At 42.7% G+C, this 19,565-nt stretch overlaps 1 protein-coding gene across 1 annotated transcript in view; it reads right to left on the bottom strand.

The window, feature by feature from the left end:
* Nucleotides 1-11,186: 11,186 nt before the first annotated feature.
* tusc3 (tumor suppressor candidate 3) overlaps nucleotides 11,187-19,565 on the bottom strand; it is an 86,262-nt gene continuing 77,883 nt past the window's right edge. Inside the window, exons 9-10 of the mRNA XM_061732324.1 lie at nucleotides 15,621-15,711; nucleotides 11,187-11,410 (exon numbers count right to left, since the gene is read on the bottom strand). Of these exons, the coding sequence (XP_061588308.1) occupies nucleotides 11,395-11,410; nucleotides 15,621-15,711 (107 nt within the window). The 3' untranslated portion in view covers nucleotides 11,187-11,394. The remainder of the gene's footprint in view (nucleotides 11,411-15,620; nucleotides 15,712-19,565) is intronic.

The raw sequence follows: 19,565 nt of genomic DNA, 5'->3' as shown, positions 1-19,565 counted from the left end.
CCCACGCACAGTATTGGGCCAGGTACAGAGGATCAAAGCCATCTATCCTGCAGAAGCGAGACCAGTCGATGTGAAACAAAATACAGGGGAAGTGATGATGGAAAAGACTACGCTGACACAGATGGACGAGAAGAGAGGTGAAATGGCTGTGGTGCAACAGGATGGATGCGGCTGGGACCCCCCAGTGCCCGTGGACCACTTGTCACCAGAGAAGCAACAGATGGTGAAACAACTGCTGAGGGAGGAGTGCCGTGCGTTTGCTCAAAATGATGATGATGTGGGGAGCATCCCCTCCCTCCAGCTTAAGATCCGGCTAAACGACACCACCCCGGTCAAGCGCACATACACCTCAGTGCCCAAGCCATTACACAAAGAAGTCAAGGAGTATCTGGAAGATTTATTGAACAAAGGATGGATAAAGAAATCCAGGTCTCCATACTCCTCGCCCATAGTCTGTGTACGTAAGAAGGATGGCAGCCTCCGTCTATGCTGTGATTATCGGGAGCTAAACCGGAAGTCTATCCCTGACCGACACCCCATCCCCCGTGTTCAAGACATGCTGAACAGCCTAACAGGAAGTGCATGGTTCTCTGTACTCGATCAGGGGAAGGCATACCACCAGGGCTACCTAGAAGAGAGCAGTCAGACACTCACTGCTTTTATTACACCCTGGGGCCTATATGAATGGGTGCGGATCCCCTTTGGGCTGTCCTCAGCCCCAGCAGAATTTCAACGCAGCATGGAAGAATGCCTAGTGGGACTCAGGGACGAGTCATGCCAACCCTATTTGGACGACAATCTGGTGCACAGCCGCACATTCCAGGGCCACCTGCAAGATCTGCGAGCAGTCCTACAGCGCTACCAACAACATGGGGTCAAGCTGACACCGCGGAAGTGCGACGTGTTCAAAGATCGTGTGAAGTTTCTGGGCAAGATTGTATCAAAAGAAGGCTACACGATGGACCCGACTGAGTTGGCACCAGTGCAAGCCCTGAAGGACAGGACACCGGCAACAGTGGGTGACCTAAGAAAGCTAATGGGATTTTTATCCTACTACAGACAGTACATTCCCAACTTCTCCCGCATTGCCAAGCCACTGTATAGCCTGCTAGCGGTGGAGAGGACATCAGAAGGGAAGCCGAAGGGAAAAGGAAGGAACAAGACAGGAGGACGGAAGAAATCAGATCAGGCACCATCCAGTAAGTCCATCACATGGACGGCAGAGCATCAAGAGGTACTGTGTAAACTGATTGACTTCCTCTTACATCCACCCATCCTGGGCTACCCACAGTTTGAAAAACCATTCATAATGCACTGTGATGCCTCACAAGAAGGATTGGGTGCCGTACTGTACCAGAGACAGCAAGACAAGCTTGTTGTCATCGCATATGGCTCAAGAACCCTGACAGAGCCTGAGAGAAATTACCATCTCCATTCAGGAAAGCTTGAATTCTTAGCCATGAAATGGGCGATATGTGAACGTTTTAGAGAATATCTCTATTATGCACCATCTTTTGTCGTCTACACAGATAACAACCCGTTGACGTATGTCCTAACAACAGCCAAGCTGAATGCAACGACACATCGCTGGGTGGCAGAGCTGGCGGACTTCAATTTCTGCATTCGCTATCGTCCAGGAAAGCTCAACGGAGATGCAGACGGCCTGTCACGAATGCCACTAGACATGGATAAGTACATGCAAGAATGCTCACAGGAAATGCAGCCAGAAGTAATAACCAGTGTCACGCATGCAGTATCCATCCAGGTGCAAGAGCAACAACCATGGCTGTGCCCACTGACTATCGCCACAGCATGTGCAGAGGAAGAGGATCGAGTGTCATCTGCAGTCACAGAGATCTCCCCCAGAGAGATGAAACAGGCACAAGAGGAAGACCCAGTCATTAAAAGAGTAAGAGAATGTGTCATGACTAAACAGTGGCCCACTGTAAAGCGTCAAGAACACCAAGATGATGTGGCAGCACTACTGAGGGAGAAGAGCAGACTGTTCTTGGATGAAGACGGCGTCCTGTTCAGAAAGACAGCCACCCGATCTCAGCTAGTGCTTCCCAGTAAGTTCTACCCACTAATATACAGAGAGCTGCATGAAGAAATGGGGCACCTCGGTGTGGAACGGACCATGCACCTGGCCCGCAACCGCTTCTACTGGCCGCACATGCAAAGAGACATCGAACATTACATCACCAAGGTCTGCAGCTGCATCAAGAGTAAGCGACCCAATCGGCCAACCAGAGCACCAATGAAGAGTATAGTCACTACGTATCCTTTTGAACTGGTGTCAATTGACTATCTCCACCTGGAGACATCTAAGGGAGGATACGAGTACATTTTAGTGGTCATGGACAACTATACTCGCTTTGCTCAGGCATATGCATGCAAGAACAAATCAGCGAAGACTGCTGCTGAGAAGATCTTCGGTGACTTCGTGCTCAAGTTTGGATTTTTTCATAAATTACACCATGATCAGGGCCGTGAGTTCCAAAACAAGCTGTTTGCCGACATGGAGGCATACTGTGATATCAAGGGCTCGAGGACCACCCCTTACCACCCGCAGGGGAATGGCCAGACGGAGAGATTTAATAAAACGTTGCTCTCCATGCTGCGAAACCTGACAGAAGAAAGAAAAGCTGACTGGAAGAGCTCACTGGCGAAGGTCGTTCATGCCTATAACTGTACGCGCAGTGAAGCTACTGGTTATGCGCCATATTATCTTCTGTTCGGCCGAAACCCCAGGCTCCCTGTGGACATTATGTTTGGTCTCAAGCCAAGTGACCAGAGCGCATCACACAGCGAATATGCTGCCAAGTGGAGAAAACGCATGGGAGAAGCATACCGCTTGGCCTCAGAGACAGCACAAGGAGAGAGAGACCGAGCAAAAGAGCGTTATGACCAGAAGAGCTTTGGAGCAGAGTTATATCCAGGATGCAGAGTCCTCGTACGCAACATGTCTGAGAGAGGGGGTCCCGGGAAGCTGAGATCCTTCTGGGAGGACCAGGTCCATGTCGTGACTGAGAGAAAACACCAAGACAGTCCGGTCTATGAGGTGAAACCAGAGAGAGGCTCAGGTCGCACAAGAGTCCTCCACAGAAACATGCTCCTGCCTTGTGACTTTCTCCCAGTCGAACAGAGCCAACCAGAGAAACCTAAAACAACAAAGAGCAAGTCCAGAACCAAGCACAGAGACAAACGTCAAGTCAAAGCCCAGCTACAAGATCAGCAAAACAGCTCTGAGGATGAAGAGGATAACTGGAGAGTCATCAGCGCTCCATCAGCAAGGAAATATGGCCAGGTCAGCGGGGACTTGAGAGCTGAAGCAGAGGAATTCGTGCCACAGCCGGTGACAGCTGATCCAGAGCCTGATCTGGAAGAGGAAGAACAGCGCCAGGGCGCAGAGGAGGATGACGGGTTGGAGCCAGAGGCCGACCGTGATGAACCAGAGGGAGTGGAGCCGGATGGGGAGAATACAGAAGCAGCAGATCCAGAGGCTGGAGAGTCGGATGAAGCAGATGACAGCGATCCAGAGCCATCGAGTGCTGAAACCAGAAAGTATCCTTTCAGACACAGACACCCCACTAAGACACTCACCTATGACTCACTGGGACAGCCCAGCATCACTCCTAGACATAAGTAAAGTTGAGATTACACTCCAGTTTAATAAGTAGTTTGCATATTTTTCTTGACTTTAAGTAAGAGCACAAGTTGAAATGAATAGTTAGTATGTGAATTTGTTTTGTTTTGAATGCCAGACACTTACATTCAGTGACATTTTGATATATGTGTTGAGTATATGATAATACAACATAAAGTGTTGGTCACTACTGAGTTTTTAGTACAGGAAAAAGGTCATAACCTTTCAGTCTGGGTTACGCATTTCCCGCTTCTGAGCGGAGAACAAAAGCAGATATACATAGTGCACGATGGTATCAGCTTGAACACAGCCTACATGGAACTGGGAGATACATGTGATGTGAACTACTGACTTTGAGCAGGACTGTATCCCTGATGACTGACTCCTGAGATCTACAACTATTACTCATCTGTTGGAGACACAAGTGTTCTGAAACATTCGAAATGTCAAGATGACATTTGTTTTGTAGGGGAGAGTGTGAGAGACATGATTATTTTGCATTGAGATAGATGATTATTTTGCATTGAGAGACATGATTATTTTGGTTGAAACTGGTTTACCCCCATATTATTTAATTTGAGACATTTGAGACATTGTTGTGTTTTATTTTATTTAGATTAGGATGTGTTTACATGATTCTGAAAACTGTAATTTTATTGTGGAACATGATTCATTCACTTAAGCTGTGAAACAGTTTATCATTCCTGGTAATGCACTGAAATGACTGAGTGACACTCATTTTAGACAGGCAGTCGTTTGGGCAGCTAAATTGGCACATGTGTGTGGCACAGGGGTCCTAATTCTCAGAATGAGACCAGAGTTTAAACAGAGTGCATCTGATGTCTAAATGAGCCTGTGTTCGTGTTTTCAGGTGAGCAATGAAGAGATGATGTGTAGAAATGTTATGTAGAAGATGTTAAATGAAGGTATAAACTGTGCAGAGTAACTGTGCTGCGAATGTGTGTGTGGAATGCATGTTTGTGGACACAGTAATTCTAACCTGTTGATATACTTACTGCAATGTCAAGTGGAAGTAGAAAACCTCATCTGTAGCCAGGGATGAATGCAGGGTGAATGCTATGTGTGTGAAACGGTTTGATTATAGTTATATTTAAACAGAGTAATGTAATGCAGACTGATACATTTCGTTTTTGTGGTTAAAAAGTATTGTTTTTGGTAACTTTTGAAAGGTATGGTGAAGATTATTTTATTTTGTTTACAATGTGAAAACGTTTTATGGTTACAGTAATGTGACATCTGATTTGGTGAAATGAGGGATAATTTCATAACTAGTGATATATTTGACAAAAGAGAGTTGTGATGATATAGGGTTTAAAAGTGAGAATATTGATTGACTTTTGCTATTGTGAAATATGAATCTGATGCACCTTTATTGTTTGTGATGATTGATAATTTTGATAACTGATAATTCTGAGATGTTTATTGATAAATTGTGATTTTGGTTATTGATTATTGCTAATTCTCAGAATGAGACCAGAGTTTAAACAGAGTGCATCTGATGTCTAAATGAGCCTGTGTTCGTGTTTTCAGATTAAACCACCTTAAAAATCCCTACGCCTTGGAAAATTATTCCTTTTATTCCAAGTGTGTAACATGATCTTCATTTTGGACATTTTGAATCCATTAAGAAAAGAAACACATGTGCTTATTACCTGATGGGAATAAAGAATGAGTGGCAAGGACTTAAAAACACATTTACTCACAGTCACTCCTTTACTAGATCAACAAAGTGTACCCAATAAAGTTGATTCTGAACATTTCTGAAGATCTTGTTATTTTTTTTTACAGAACAATTATTGAAATCTTCTGAAAATGACTTCCTCTGCAAATAGTTACGATAATATGAAAAGTGCTGGGTGGCTCTTCTGAATCTACCATTTCCCAAGCTGTCATGTCGCAACCTCAACCAGCGGCATCAGTAAATATATAATTTTATTCATCCTTTTTTTTATTCCTCATGACAGAGAGCGAGACTCTCTCACCCCCTGCACTCCTCTCCCTCAGGCAGTGCTGCTGTGATTGCCATTAATCTTTGTGATTATGTTTCTGGGCAAATCCAGGATTATCTACATGCAGGGCTTGGTGGAAAAGGTTGGGAATGGAAACCAAGGCAGCATTCTGCTGAAATATTGTGACTCCTTCAATAAGTATACTTAAGTGCCTTTTCTCATCAGAGGGGTGATTACTGGAGGAAGCTGTAGAGGGTCTTCACAGACTCTCAAAGATTCTGCAAAGAAATAAATAAAATCCAATACACATGGAGGATGGATAGCATGCGTGCACATGCATTATGATGCTTGCTTGGTACAAAGACCTTCAGAAGTTGGAAAAAGTCAAAACATGTTCATTTGGCTCACAAAAGGTAAAAATCTGCCAGTAAATGCTATATATCAAGATTAAAAAAGGAATAAAGTATATGAGGGAAATAAGTGTTTAGAGGAAACATATCTGTTTTCTTGATTTAAAACAAAAAGAGAGAAAAAAAATACATAAAAAAACACCCCTATACTTAGACACATACATGCACTTTGACACAGAGAGACATACACAGACATACAAACTCAAATAGATTCCCTGGTGCACAAACACAGAGGCTGATGCAACAAAACAGCAACAGCTGGAGCAATGCGGGGAAGATGATCACTGTTGCCAGGGTCTGGTTGCCTGGAGAGCGCGTTTGTGGACGATTAGAGGCAAAATGGGCTCACAATGAGTTGGCAGTACAACAGGGAAGGAGCAGAGGAGTTTCTTCAGTGTTGATCATGGCACAGCAGCATGCCATCAGGTCAGAGCAGATGAAAAGATCAGACAGCAGAGTCTGGTCAGACCTGATGGCGGCTTGCAGCATCATTACAGTGTAGCAAAACGTGTAAAATGTGTAATTTATAATGTGAAAGAAGTTCATTGAATTGAAACATTTCATAAAGCTGATGTCAGTTTGGTTTCTCGAAGTAAATTAACGCTTTTCAATGTCATGAAGAACTTGTTCCCAAACGGGTCATTCTCCCCTTCTGCCCCTTGGTTCTCCCCTCACTTTCCAGAATCCAGACTTGCTGTTCGTAAGCCGATGTACCATGCCCACTGCTGAGCCAAATCACAATACCTCGCTGAAATAATCACTGCGGGGACTGGGAAAACCAGAAACCTGTTCTGTTCTCAGCTCAACAACACACTACGTCCCCCAGATTCCCTTCCCCGTCACTCCACTGACCCCTGTAACTCCCTGATGTCCTTTTTCATCTCAGAGATAACTACTATCCACCAGCAACTGACCCCCATCACGTCCAGCTGTCCATCTCCACCAGTTCCCCACGCCCCCTTCACTTCACCTCTCTCATGCTGCCAACTCCCCTCTGCCGCCCATTTATCAGAAGCCTTCCAGAAATCCAAACCATCCGCCTGCCAACTTGACCCCCTGCCATCTCTGCTGCCTTTGATAACCACCATTATCCATTCCTTCCTGACCACTGGTTCTGTCCCACCATCTTTCAAATCTGCTGCAGCGACACCAATACTGAAAAAACCTGGTTCAGACCCCAGCAACTATAATTACCTTCGTCCACATCTCCAACTGGCCATTTGTCTCAAAAATACTGGGGTTCTGTCCTGGGCCCTATCCTATTTATTATTAACCTCCTCCCACTGGGAGTGATAGTCTGTAAACACAAGATCCATTTCCACTGTTACGCCGACGACACCCAGCTCTACGTTTCTTCCAAACCCACTTCCACCCTCCCCCCTCTGTGCCTCCTTACAGGAAATCAAAGCCTGGTTCTCCTCAAATTTCCACAAAGTGATAAAACTGAGTGAGTCCTCATTGGTTCAAAGTCCACCCTCTCCAAGCATCCCAACTTCACCCTCAACATAGACAACAAAGGGCCTGATTTACTAAGATCCTAAATAAAGAGTACTAAATTGCGTGTCCACTGAAAAAGTTTGCGCGTGCTGTTGTTGTGTGTTTTGCGGGTGATCAACTAAGATTGCGTGCGCAATTGATAACAGGTGCAAACAGCAGTATTTAAATGAGGTGTTGCGCGTCTTACGGTTTGCGGCGCAAACTTTGCGCCATGGAGAGTCTGGATGGAAAGCAGGATATAGTCGCAAGCGCAAAAAGAAATTTGACGAGTTGGAGTTAGAGATATTAGTGGAAGAGGCAAATTGTTGTGCCGTATTCAGCACCCCTGCCGTGAAAAGCACCCCCTCGTATATTCAATGATAAGTAGACCAAGAAAAAAAACAACACACTGACACTTCAATATATTTATATATACACACTCACACAAACACATACTTAGGAGTTTATATTATATATATTTACAAATATTATGGAAGACAACACAGTAAGCAGGCTATTAATTAATGACATCAATAACCATTTACCCGATTTTTGTTATCTGTGACTGTGATTGTGGGAAAGTATGACTATTGTGGAATCCATGAGCGCATTTAAACATGAATCATTAACACAAAACTGGACGCTAAACAGAACGTGACACGGAATGAGAATATCATTTTTGTCAGACGAGGGGGTGCTTTTCACGGCAGGGGTGCTGAATACGGCACAACACCGGGGTATGACTGCAGAACAAGTATAGGCGCACAATGAGAAACACTTTTTTCTCCATGAAAACACGTGATTTATTTATTATCACAAATAAAAAAATGAATGTGCCTCCTGTGGCAACCTTTTGCTGAATAATACTCGATTTAACATTCAAATAAAATATTTCTCCTTTTGCATGTGGATATTAGCACCTTCCTTTCGAACGTATTAAATACAGACGCAATCACAATCCACGCAAAAACTTTCAGGCTTGGTAAATCTCATTGCGCGTGGTAAATGGAGATATTTGCATTTTCCCCTCCCAGTATTTAGCGATTTCTGGCGGGTACGCCCCATATTGATTATTCATCAGGGCAAAAGTACTAAATGAACAGCGTGTGCTATTTTGCTCATTTGAGAGGCGCAGTCCTCTTTGCACGCTGTTAGTAGATCAGCTGGCACATTGGTTTGCGGGTGCTGTCAAGTTTGCACACGTTTTTACGCACGCAAACCTTTAGTAAATCAGGCCCTAAATTTCCCCTTTCCCTCAGGATGGGTGTCGTACTCGAGAGCAACCTATCATTCCACACTCACATCAGCATCATCACTCGGTCCGCCTACTTCCAACTCCGAAACATAACCGCCTCTGCTCTTCCCTCACTCCTAACATCAATCTCAATTCCCTCTCTGGTCACGTCCCGCCTGGACTAGAGCAATTCCCTTCTCTTTGGTCTCCCCCACAAACTCCTCCACAGACTCCAGCTGGTCCAGAACGCTGTGCCCCGGACCTTCACCGGAAGTCATCAGTCATATCACTATTGTTCTACACCTCCAGGTATCACACTCAAAGAATCAGGAATATTGACTCTGTTTCATTTTTTTAAGCCAGATCTCAAAACCTACTTATTCAGACAGGCATTTGAATTATGTCCGTCTTTTCTGTTCTGCTGTAAACTGTTTTCTGTTGTTTTAATCGGTTTCTATGTTTGGATTGTTGTAAAGTCATGGAAGGGGGGCCTGCAAAAAAAAAAGTATTATAATTCTATCTGCACACGCCAAAGTAATGAGGTCCTTAAGAGGGATATCACTTTTTTTAAATGTTCTGTGGTCTAAAACTTTTTTACATTGAAAAATATTCAAAACCAATCAACCTTTATTAAAACAATTGCAGCCAATTCAAGCAGCTAAGCGGGAAGATGTTCGAGGCTGCTGGCTAATTACTTTAAAAGTATTTTTTTCATTAGCTTTTACAAATTTAACAAGTCAAATTTCAGCATTGTTTTCTCTCCATTTGCGAATACTTGTACCAGATGAACGTGACATTTGCGTTGCGGTTCTCTGCACAAAAAGGCCAATAACTGGAGAAAGTAGATGGAAATTTGGATTTTAGAGTTGATGATCACTTTTTTTCCTCTTTAATTGTAGAATTATTTTGCTTGAAGGAAGTCTGGGCATCCGTGCTGAGGCTGCTGCCCCCGCGACCCGGGAACGGACAAGCGGAAGAAGATGAGTGAGTGAGTGAGTATTTTGTTTGACACAAACCTGGTATGTCCCAATATTTGTGAAGTGATTGCACATGCTTAAACATAATGACCCAATCAGCTGTCCAGATGTGATGTGACTGAAACTGGACATGACATGCATCATCCTCTAAACATAATAATCAGGCACAAAGAAAGGGCAGACCATGCTGGAATTATGCAATACCTGATTATTTTAACCCTATTTTTAATTTCTTAATCAACAGATAATTGTGTAACACACAACATTGGCAACTATTCATGCTTTCGTGTCTTCTCATTTGGACTACTGCAACAGTTTTCTTGCCTAAACAAGAAGGAACTGTCTCGTCTTCAGCAAGTCCAAAATTCTGCAGCGAGGCTGCTAACCTGCTCTAGTAGAAGGGCTCACATCACCCCAATTTAAAAAAACTCTTCACTGGCTCCCCGTCCCTTTTTGTTTTAACTTTAAAATCTTGGTGCTGACATTTAGAGCTCTGCGTGGTCAGGCCCGCTCCTACGTCAAGGACCTACTATGCCCTTACACTCCATCTCGGAGGCTGAGATCATGTGACCAGAGCTGGCTGATGGTCCCTCGTACCCGCTTTAAGACGCAATATCGCTCCATCCAGGCCGACGGTCTCCCACCGTCTCTACGTTCCCTGGACTCCAAATTTAAAGTTTTTTACCTGTAATGTCGTTTCTATCGTATTTTTACTTTAATTGTTGTATTTTATTCATGTTATTATTGATGTTTTATTTTTTTGTGAAGCACCTTGTGACATTCAGTTGTCTGTGAAAGGTGCTATATACAGTAAATACATTTTACTTACTTACCAACTAAAAACAAACAATAATGGGAATATTTTTAATGCATTGTCTAAACCGGTCTACCTGCAGCATCACTTTTGTCTCAGCCAAGGTCGCACGTAGGTTGCACACTGGGCTGCAACGCTCAGCCCACTCAGCATACGAGTGGGCTGTCCCTGAGGGAAATGATTAGAAAAGCATGTTTTTTTCATGTCTCCCGCTTTCGAAAAAGAAAAGTTATTATTGTCACAGACTTGGGTCATCATCAACTCAAGTTCACCGTCAATGCAGGAAGGAGTGACTGTCCGAATGCCAGAATTGTTGGGACATGTGTTATTTTTAGCTCAAAACTTAGATACCATCAGCAACATCTAAACTTAGAAGTTGTAGAGAACGTAGGCGATTTCTTGTATTCCTTTGTAAATCATAACACTTTTGGGTGTTAGACTGGTTGCTATTTCAGCCAAAGGGTTAGGTTTGATACGAGTTGAAAGCCTTCTTTGATGGGACTAAGATTTTAAGATGATGCTGAAATTTACCAGCTCCTTTTTTTAACTCAAATTCAATGATTAAGAAGTAAAACTGCCAAAGCTTATCTTTGGTGTTTCATCCCACAAAGAATCACCAGCCACTGGCAGAAATGATAAAGAAACAACAACACTAGAGAGACATGCCAAATACCTTTATTATCCAGTGTACAAAGAAATTTACTCTATTTCATTCAACTTGATGATCTGATAAGAAAAAGAAAGCCCACCATGGGGAGTCAACAATGACTCTTCTCCCTGTTTTTCAAGTATGTTCTTCATTCCTCTTCTCCACACTGTTACCGCTTGTTTGTCACCCTCTGACCTCCTCTTCAGTTGTTTTCTTTCTTATTTAATAAGGAAGCTGTGAGAAAAAAGTGGGTTGTAGGCAGAAGAGAGAGGAGGGAAAGAGAGCGAACCAAGGGGAGGAATAAAATTAAAAATGAATAAATAAAGCACTTCTTTGTTGGCTTTTGATACTTTTATGCTGGAGATGAAAGGGAAAAAAAATACATGTCTTTATATCCTACTGGAAAATTCTTAAATTAACTCTTTAAACAGTTGTTTAGTGCAAGTAATAAGACAAAGTTGCTCAAATACCAACTCGAGATGCATTAGTGATTACCAAGGGAACTGAGTAGAGGCCGATTTGCCCCTAAACATTTCAAGGGTATTCTGCATTTAAAATTCAAAACATGCACTTTCATCACAAAGTCACAGTCAAACATAAATAAGCGCTATTAAAGATGGCACAACCTGGAAATCAACATAAGCAGAAGTAAAGGGCACCATCTCGTCTCTGATTTATAAAAGGAATGGATGCGAGGCAGTGTGTGTTTCTGTGCGTCCAAGACAAACAAAGCATTCTTGCAGATGCCACAGTTTGGACAAAAAATTGTTTTCCGATATGCTTTCATGACTATAGGAACCCAAAAATACTTTCATATTAGGTTTATCAGAACTAGAAAATACTTTTTAATTAAAAAAAAAAAGGAACAAACAGTGACACTGGAGGCTTTTCTCTAATGAAAAAATATTGTCTTTTTGGTTTTTCTTTCCAGCCATCCACAGGAGTCTGAATTACCCATAAGCTCTGCTCCATTGATTGCTCTAAGTTACATTGTGATAAATGGTGACAGATGGTTTATTTGATCACCTCACAAAAGGTTTTCAAAGTAGCTCAAAAGTTTCCAAAGTTGACTTCTCAGGTCACTGTGTAACAAAATACTCGACACTTGCTTTGACAGCAGCCTATTCTTTTTGTCTTCAAAAGACTTCAGTCATCCTATGAGCGCCGATGGGACGTACAACGTGTAAACATGTTCTTTAACTCTACTGTTGATTTGAAAAGAGGGCAGCTCACCTCTTTTCAGAGCAGTAATGCTACAAGTAAACATAGGTATTTGCTTTGCTCCTCAGGCTCAGTTTTGGCATTTCAAAGTTATTTGGTCCTTTCTGTGTGCATGTGTGCGTGCGTTACTCCAGCCTTTAAAAGATACAGACTCCAGAGTTTCCCTGGCCTAACACAGCTGGTTTTCGTCTATGGCGTCGCTAACTGTAGCACAGCTTTCCTTAGTCAGAAATCCTTCGCTAAAACCAGCAGCTCCTTTGGTATCAAGTTCTGCTTTGTGTCTGTTTCAGGTCATCTCAGGCTGTTCTCAGGTCGTCAGGGTCACACCTACTTTCTGTACCCAGACTTGTAATTAAACACAGCGAGGCAGCGTTCACCTTTTATACCCCTCACTTGTTGAACAAACTCCCAGAATGCATCGTGGCTGCTCAAACTCTCAGGTGCTTTAAATCTGGGTTTATTTTCTGCTACATTACAATAATCTCCCACAATGCAGTGCAACTTTTATTTCCTGCATTTCATCCGTTTTATACTTTGACTTATTTCTGTTTTCTTTTAAAACATTTTTTAAAGTTACCTTTTAGTACACTTCTTAATGTTTTTATCTTAAGCACTTTGAATGGTCTTGTACATGAAATGCATTATACAAATAAACTTGTCTCGCTTCATACTCGAGTATGAAAATGTGGTCTTGAGTTTTGCTACATTCCAAACATGAAGACAACATAAACAGACAGCCACCTTGGTAGTTGTTAAACGTTGCTAACATTTATATCTCATCACTGATCCATTTCAGGTCTCCTCTGGTTCTCCTCACACCTCACATTTCTGTCTGATGACTAATATTTATCCTTATGCTAGTCCTTTCCTGGTCTCCCACTTTTCTCAAGCTCATAATAACAACCCTGTGGTCTGTGACATGCCTTTCATTTTTTATTTTTTTTACGTTTTCTGAGAAAAATCTCTTGTAGAGAATTACATTTCCAATTGTGAAACTCTTCCTACCTTAGCTGTGCTCTCTTATGCTACATCATCGCTGACCTGTACCTGTTGGAAGTGCCTGACACAGTGAATGAGACGTGCGCTGTGCTTGTCGGTGGGTGTAGAGCATGAGTTGGAAAAGAATTGCGAAGTGCAGAGCAACAAGACAATTTTCAGAACCTCGCACAGTTGTCGGGAGGCGTGGAGCATCCAGTTAATTTGTATTGTTGCCATCAGCCAATATGTGTCTGTTCTGTGCTAATGAGCAAGAACTAGCACCAGCTCTGCTAGCGAGAAAAAGAAAATGAGAAGCAACAATGAAAAGGCAGATCCGGGCACATGAGGTATTTGGGCTTGGGGAACAGTTTAGAGAATTCAGGCTTATCAAGACTCTCTGCTTCCAGTGTGATCAGACGTCTCCTGTGCCTTGGGTTTATTGGTTGTACCTGTTTACATCACAGCAAGCAGAGCACAATCTGTGTCTGGTGAAGCTACAGACCCCAGTGTGCATCACATGCCTTTGAAATAAATAGTTGCTCAGAGCAAAACTGGATTTGGCCCTTATGGTGACCAAGCAGCTTTACAGTTTTTTTTTTCTTCCCTCGCTAAGCAAAAAATAAAAATGAAAAAGGGCTGGTGTTAAAGCCCAATTTATTGGTCTTATAAATAAAACTAATTGACTCATTCTAGTAGGAACCAATAAAATAACTCACCAGTCCAGTTTCATTATCTATTCAATGACTATCACTTGAAGTTCCAGCGAGAATCTTGAATCTCTACCAGCTACAGTGGTGAGTTTCAGTGTTTGAGACTTTTGGATGTTGCGCTCCAACATCCCAAGTACGAGTGAATTAGAGCCTGACTGTTCAAACTCCTTGGGTATTTTCTGCCAAGAAATGTATTTTTTTTCCGCAAGTGTGACCTTTACTTTACGTGAGACCATATTGTTGCTGGTCTGGCTCAGTAAGCTACAGGGAATTAGCATCCAGACACTCACCACTTTACAACCTTTATTAAACATCCACGGATTCATGACTTCTAATGAGGGGGAAAGAATAAAAATAGGGGGAATATATGCAGAAAGCACAGAGTCAGGTGACAAAGTCAGACTGCAAACATTTTTGGAAACAGCGTTCAACCGTACAACTAGCCAAGAGAACACGAGAAACTGTTGGAGCCGGTTTATGCTTTTCATTTCTGCAGCAACAATGCAGTGATTTTTTGCTAACCTTAATGAGATGGAATAAAAGAATTAGTGATGCACAATATCTATTGATAAATAGATACAATAAAGTAATGGTAATGTAACTGCTTGCTGCAGGTAGTGCCTTTTAAAACATGTTGTGCAGCACTCTAACTGACAGGACCCCGGCACGGCATCATGTCTGCCCGACTGGAAACGAGCACTAACAGCACAACGCAGGAGCTAACACTCCAGTTTGGTTATTTCTCTTGGTGAGAGCGGACGACAGCGCCACTGTTTGTGAAATCTATTCACAAAGGATGCTAAGATGAGGCAGAAGATGGAAGGTTTTAAGGCAATGGGTCTTATACAGTATCTCACCTGAAAGGCTGTCATTGTGGCAAAGCTTTATTAAAATATTATGAAACAGCTGCTTGCAGCGCTGAGACTAAAAAAACAACACGGGATGTCAATGCTCACATTCATTTCAAACTCTGGTTGTTTCAGGTTGTTTTTTTTTTTTTTACATACATCAATGCAACTATTACATATTTGGGAAAAAAAGCAACTTCCAGGAGTCTGACTATTGATGCCCATCTCATCCTCAAGCACTAAAAGTTCTATAGATTTCAACATTTCTTTGTTATTCATAGAAAAACCTTAAATGTGATTTTTGTCCAGTCACAATACTGTTAAAGCCTTTTCCTAAAGGATGCACTTGATGTGTTAGATTTACTGATTCACTGGTGAATCGCAAGTACGTCCAAAACTTGTTTATTGTTTAAAAGACACACAAACACAAAACAAACATCTGAAGAGCCAGGACTGCTGTTTACTTTAAACCTTTGGCCAGAGTTATTAAAATATGTGTTTTTCTATGCCTGCATGTCAACTTTTTTTATTCTACTGGATGTACACACTACATCTTACATGATGATATTAAATGTAAAAATTTGAAAGATATTAAATACAGAAATCTGAACTTATTGGTTATATGTCTCCGCTATGCAGAAGCAGTTAGTTATCCATTATTAATGTCATGCATGCAGCTATAGTTACCTGTAGGGGTATCCATGGTACTTAGACCTGAAGATGGAGAGCAGGAAACTAAAGAAAAACACCACCAGCCCGAGGCCGACCAGGCAGATGACTGCAGGGACACAAACACACCTTACTGGTAAGAAGGGACAGTGCCACACTTACATGTTATTACTATAGGTTTCAAAACTATATGTACCGTAATCACCCAGAACTGCTATGACTCATGTTCATTATAAAATGTCCTTGAAGCTTCCTGCATCCTAAAGAGTTTTAGCTGCATCATTTCTATATAAATAGAGCGTCTGCTCTCGAGTGGCGAGCCTGGAAGTGGCTCTCAGTTCATGCAGCTTAAGTCTTACAGTACATGAAATAACTTCTTATGAGCTGTTAAACATCAGTCATTCCACAGAAAAATGTATTACGAGAATATATCTTATATGTATGGCACATGATTTTGCACACCTTTTTACATTGTAATCTCATAATGTCCCCTGACACGGTGTCGGATGAGTGTGCACCAACTCTGTACCTAGTCGACATTGTATGTTGGTGTTCATTTTCTGTGCTCAGGTATTCTGCTATAATGTTGGCTCCTGTTGTCTCAACCACCTCATCTGGACATAGTTGGGATCTTGTTAATATTTTAATCATCCATTGAAGTGGCCTGCTTATTCCTGCTGTCGGAGAAACCAACTCATTAAAATCTGTGACATTGTGTGTGTGTTCCGGTGGCCAGTTTAGAAGACGTCTTGGGTCTCAGCCAACGCACAGGTGGACAAAGCAGAGGGTGAGACGAAGTGCCAACAATGCCTTGCCCTAGTTGAGTATGTTGCTGAAACACTTTGAACACTATATGGAATTTAAAACATAATCATCCTAATGGGTTCATTAGTGCAGTGAGAGATGCACAGCAGGTTATTGCACCAAATAAATAAGCACTATAGGGATTTTTTTTTTAATCACAGAAAAAAAAACTATTTTGCTGTGGTAAAATAACAGGTTTAAGCATACGGTCAAAGTGTTAGATTTCAGGCCAAAGAAATTGTTTTCAATAATTCCATGCCCATTACAGTCCATCAAACTGAATGTGCTTGCAGGGTTTAGACATGAGGCCCCACCCACCTGAAGCCCCTCTATACATGCCGAAGCCTCACACGTGCACACACAAGCATATTGCAAACGTATACAGCCCAACAAGTAGGCAAGGCAAGTTTATTTGTATAGCACAATTCAACACAAGGTAATTCAAAGTGCTTTACATCAACATTAGAAGCAGCAAGACACAATTAAACAGTAAACAAATAAAATGTTAAGAAAAGAGGTAAAATAATAAAAAGCACAAGTTGTTAAAAAGTAAGGGCAGTAGAGGCAGGTAAGTATTTAATTTAAGAGTACGCTTCAGTAAACAGTAATGTTTTTAACCCTGATTTAAAGGAGCTGACAGTTGGAGCAGACCTCAGGTCTACAGGAAGTTTGTTCCACCGGTGAGGAGCAGAATAACTGAACGCTGCCTCACCTTGCTTGGTTCTGGTTCTTGGGAAACACAACAAACCAGATCCAGATGAACCTCAGGGGTCTGGGAGCTTCATAGGAACTAACAGATCCAGCATGTGTTTTGGTCCAAAACCATGCAGGGCTTTGTAGACCAGCAGTAAGATTTTAAACTCTATCCTTTGACTCACTGGAAGCCAGTGTAGTGATTTCATGACCGGTGTAATATGGTCCAGTTTCCTGGTGTTTGTAAGGACTCTGGCGGCAGCGTTCTGGATAAGCTGCAGCTGCCTGATAGATTTCTTGTTAAGGCCTGTAAAGATGCCATTGCAATAATCCAACCTACTGAAAATGAATGCATGAATAAGTTTTTCAATGTCTTGTTTAGACAGAAACCCCTTAATTCTAGCAATGTTTTTTAGGTGGTAGTAGGCAGATTTAGTGATAAACTTTAGATGGCTGTTGAAATTCTGGTCTGAGTCAGTAATTACACCAAGATTTATGGCTTGATTTGTAGCTGTCAATGACATGGAGCCAAGGTGAGTGCTGATCTTTTCCCTTTCATTTCCATCCATCCATCCATTATCTATACCCGCTTTATCCCTTGCGGGGTCACGGGGGTCTGCTGGAGCCTATCCCAGCTCATTTCAGGTGAGAGGCAGGGGTTACACCCTGGACAGGTCACCAGTCCATCACAGGGTCACATATAAACACACAACCCATGCTCACAACCACACGCACGCTCACACCTACGGGCAATTTAGAATCACCAATTAACCTAGCGTGCATGTTTTTGGACTGTGGGAGGAAGCCGGAGTACCCGGAGAGAACCCACGCAAGCACGGGGAGAACATGCAAACTCCACACAGAAAGACCCCTGCCGGGCCTGGGAGTCGAACCGGGGACCTTCTTGCTGTGAGGCAACGGTGCTAACCACTAAGCCACCGTGCTCCCTTTCATTTTTAGGGCCAAAAATTATCATCTCTGTCTTTTCTGCATTTAGCTGGAGAAAATTCTGGCACATCCACTCATTGATTTGATGAATACAGTAACTCAATGAGATCAGGGGACTGTAGTCACATGGTGACACTGAAATATAAAGCTGTGTGTCATCGGCATAAGTACAGTATGGAAATGTTGTGATGTTCCATAATCTGAGCTAGGGGTAGCATATAGATGTTGAATAGAAGCGGTCCGAGAATGGACCCTTGAGGAACCCCACATGTGATCTTGGTTCTCTCAGACTCATGGTTTCCAGTTGACACAAAAAAGGCCCTATCGTGCAAGTAAGATTTAAACCATTGAAGCACAGTGCCGGTAAGTCCCACCCACTTTTCCAATCTGTGGAGTAGCACGTTATGATCAACTGTGTCAAATGCAGCACTGTGATCCAGTAATACCAGAACAGATGATTTGCCTGCATCATTATTCAGCAAAGGAAGGCATGCACCACCCCCCCCTCTTTCTCTTAATGGGTACTGGGGTTGAAGAGACATTCCTGTGCAATGGTAACGCAGGCCACTCGGTGTCGTCCAAAGTCAGCGGGTGGTGGGTTCTGCCTGATAACCGTCCTCTCAAATCTGTGGGAGGCGACTTGTAATGCTTTGGCTTTGCACCAAGAGAGTTCCAGGGAGGACTTGTTGATTTATTGCCATTTATACCCGGCTCCTGTTGCGTCTTGGTGGTGTTAGTTAGCTTTCTGTTAGCCTGCTCCCTTTCACTGTTTTGGGAAATCGGCAGAGTAGATTAATTCCCATATGATGACCATGTTCTACCACACGGTGGTGGCCAGTGCACTCTTTTTAGCTGCTGTGTGTTGGGGAGGCAGCCTTGCAAACAAAAACACCAAGCGACTGGACAAACTGGTCAAAAAAGCGGGCTCAGTGTTGGGCAGGGGTCTGGACCCGCTAAGATCTGTGGTGGAGAGGGAACACTGAACAAACTGAGTGCTATAATGACCAATAGCAGACACCCTCTCCACAGCCTCCTGGAGCAACAGAGGAGCAGGAGCAGGAGCAGCGGTCGGCTCCTCTCACTGCGCTGCAGAACGGAGCGATTCAAGAGATCCTTCGTCCCCACAGCAATAAGACTGTTTAACTCCTCCTGAACTCAGTCACACACACACTCACACATCTACCTCTGCCACAACTGGACTATATTCTATCACTTTATATGCTATTTTTAAACCTTATATTTCATGTTTATTTTAATATTAATGTGCTTTTATTGTCTGAGTGGAAGTGTGGTTGTTTTTTATGTTTTGATGAACTGCTGGACAGTTGAATTTCCCTTCGGGGATGAATAAAGTTCTATCTATCTATCTATCTATCTATATTGTCCATTTATCTCCCCATTACCTTCGAGCCTGTGAATTTTTGTTTCCAGTACTGTTCTGGAGAAGTTCTGGTAATCATCCATGGAAAAGGGAGGCATCTTGCTGCTAATTAGCTTCTGCTAGCTGCTGCTAGCAGA

The sequence above is a fragment of the Cololabis saira genome, chromosome 1 (assembly GCF_033807715.1).
Source record: "Cololabis saira isolate AMF1-May2022 chromosome 1, fColSai1.1, whole genome shotgun sequence".
Classification (NCBI taxonomy): domain Eukaryota; kingdom Metazoa; phylum Chordata; class Actinopteri; order Beloniformes; family Belonidae; genus Cololabis; species Cololabis saira.
Note: the sequence above shows the minus strand (reverse complement) of the source record. Positions and strands in the feature narration are given on the sequence as shown.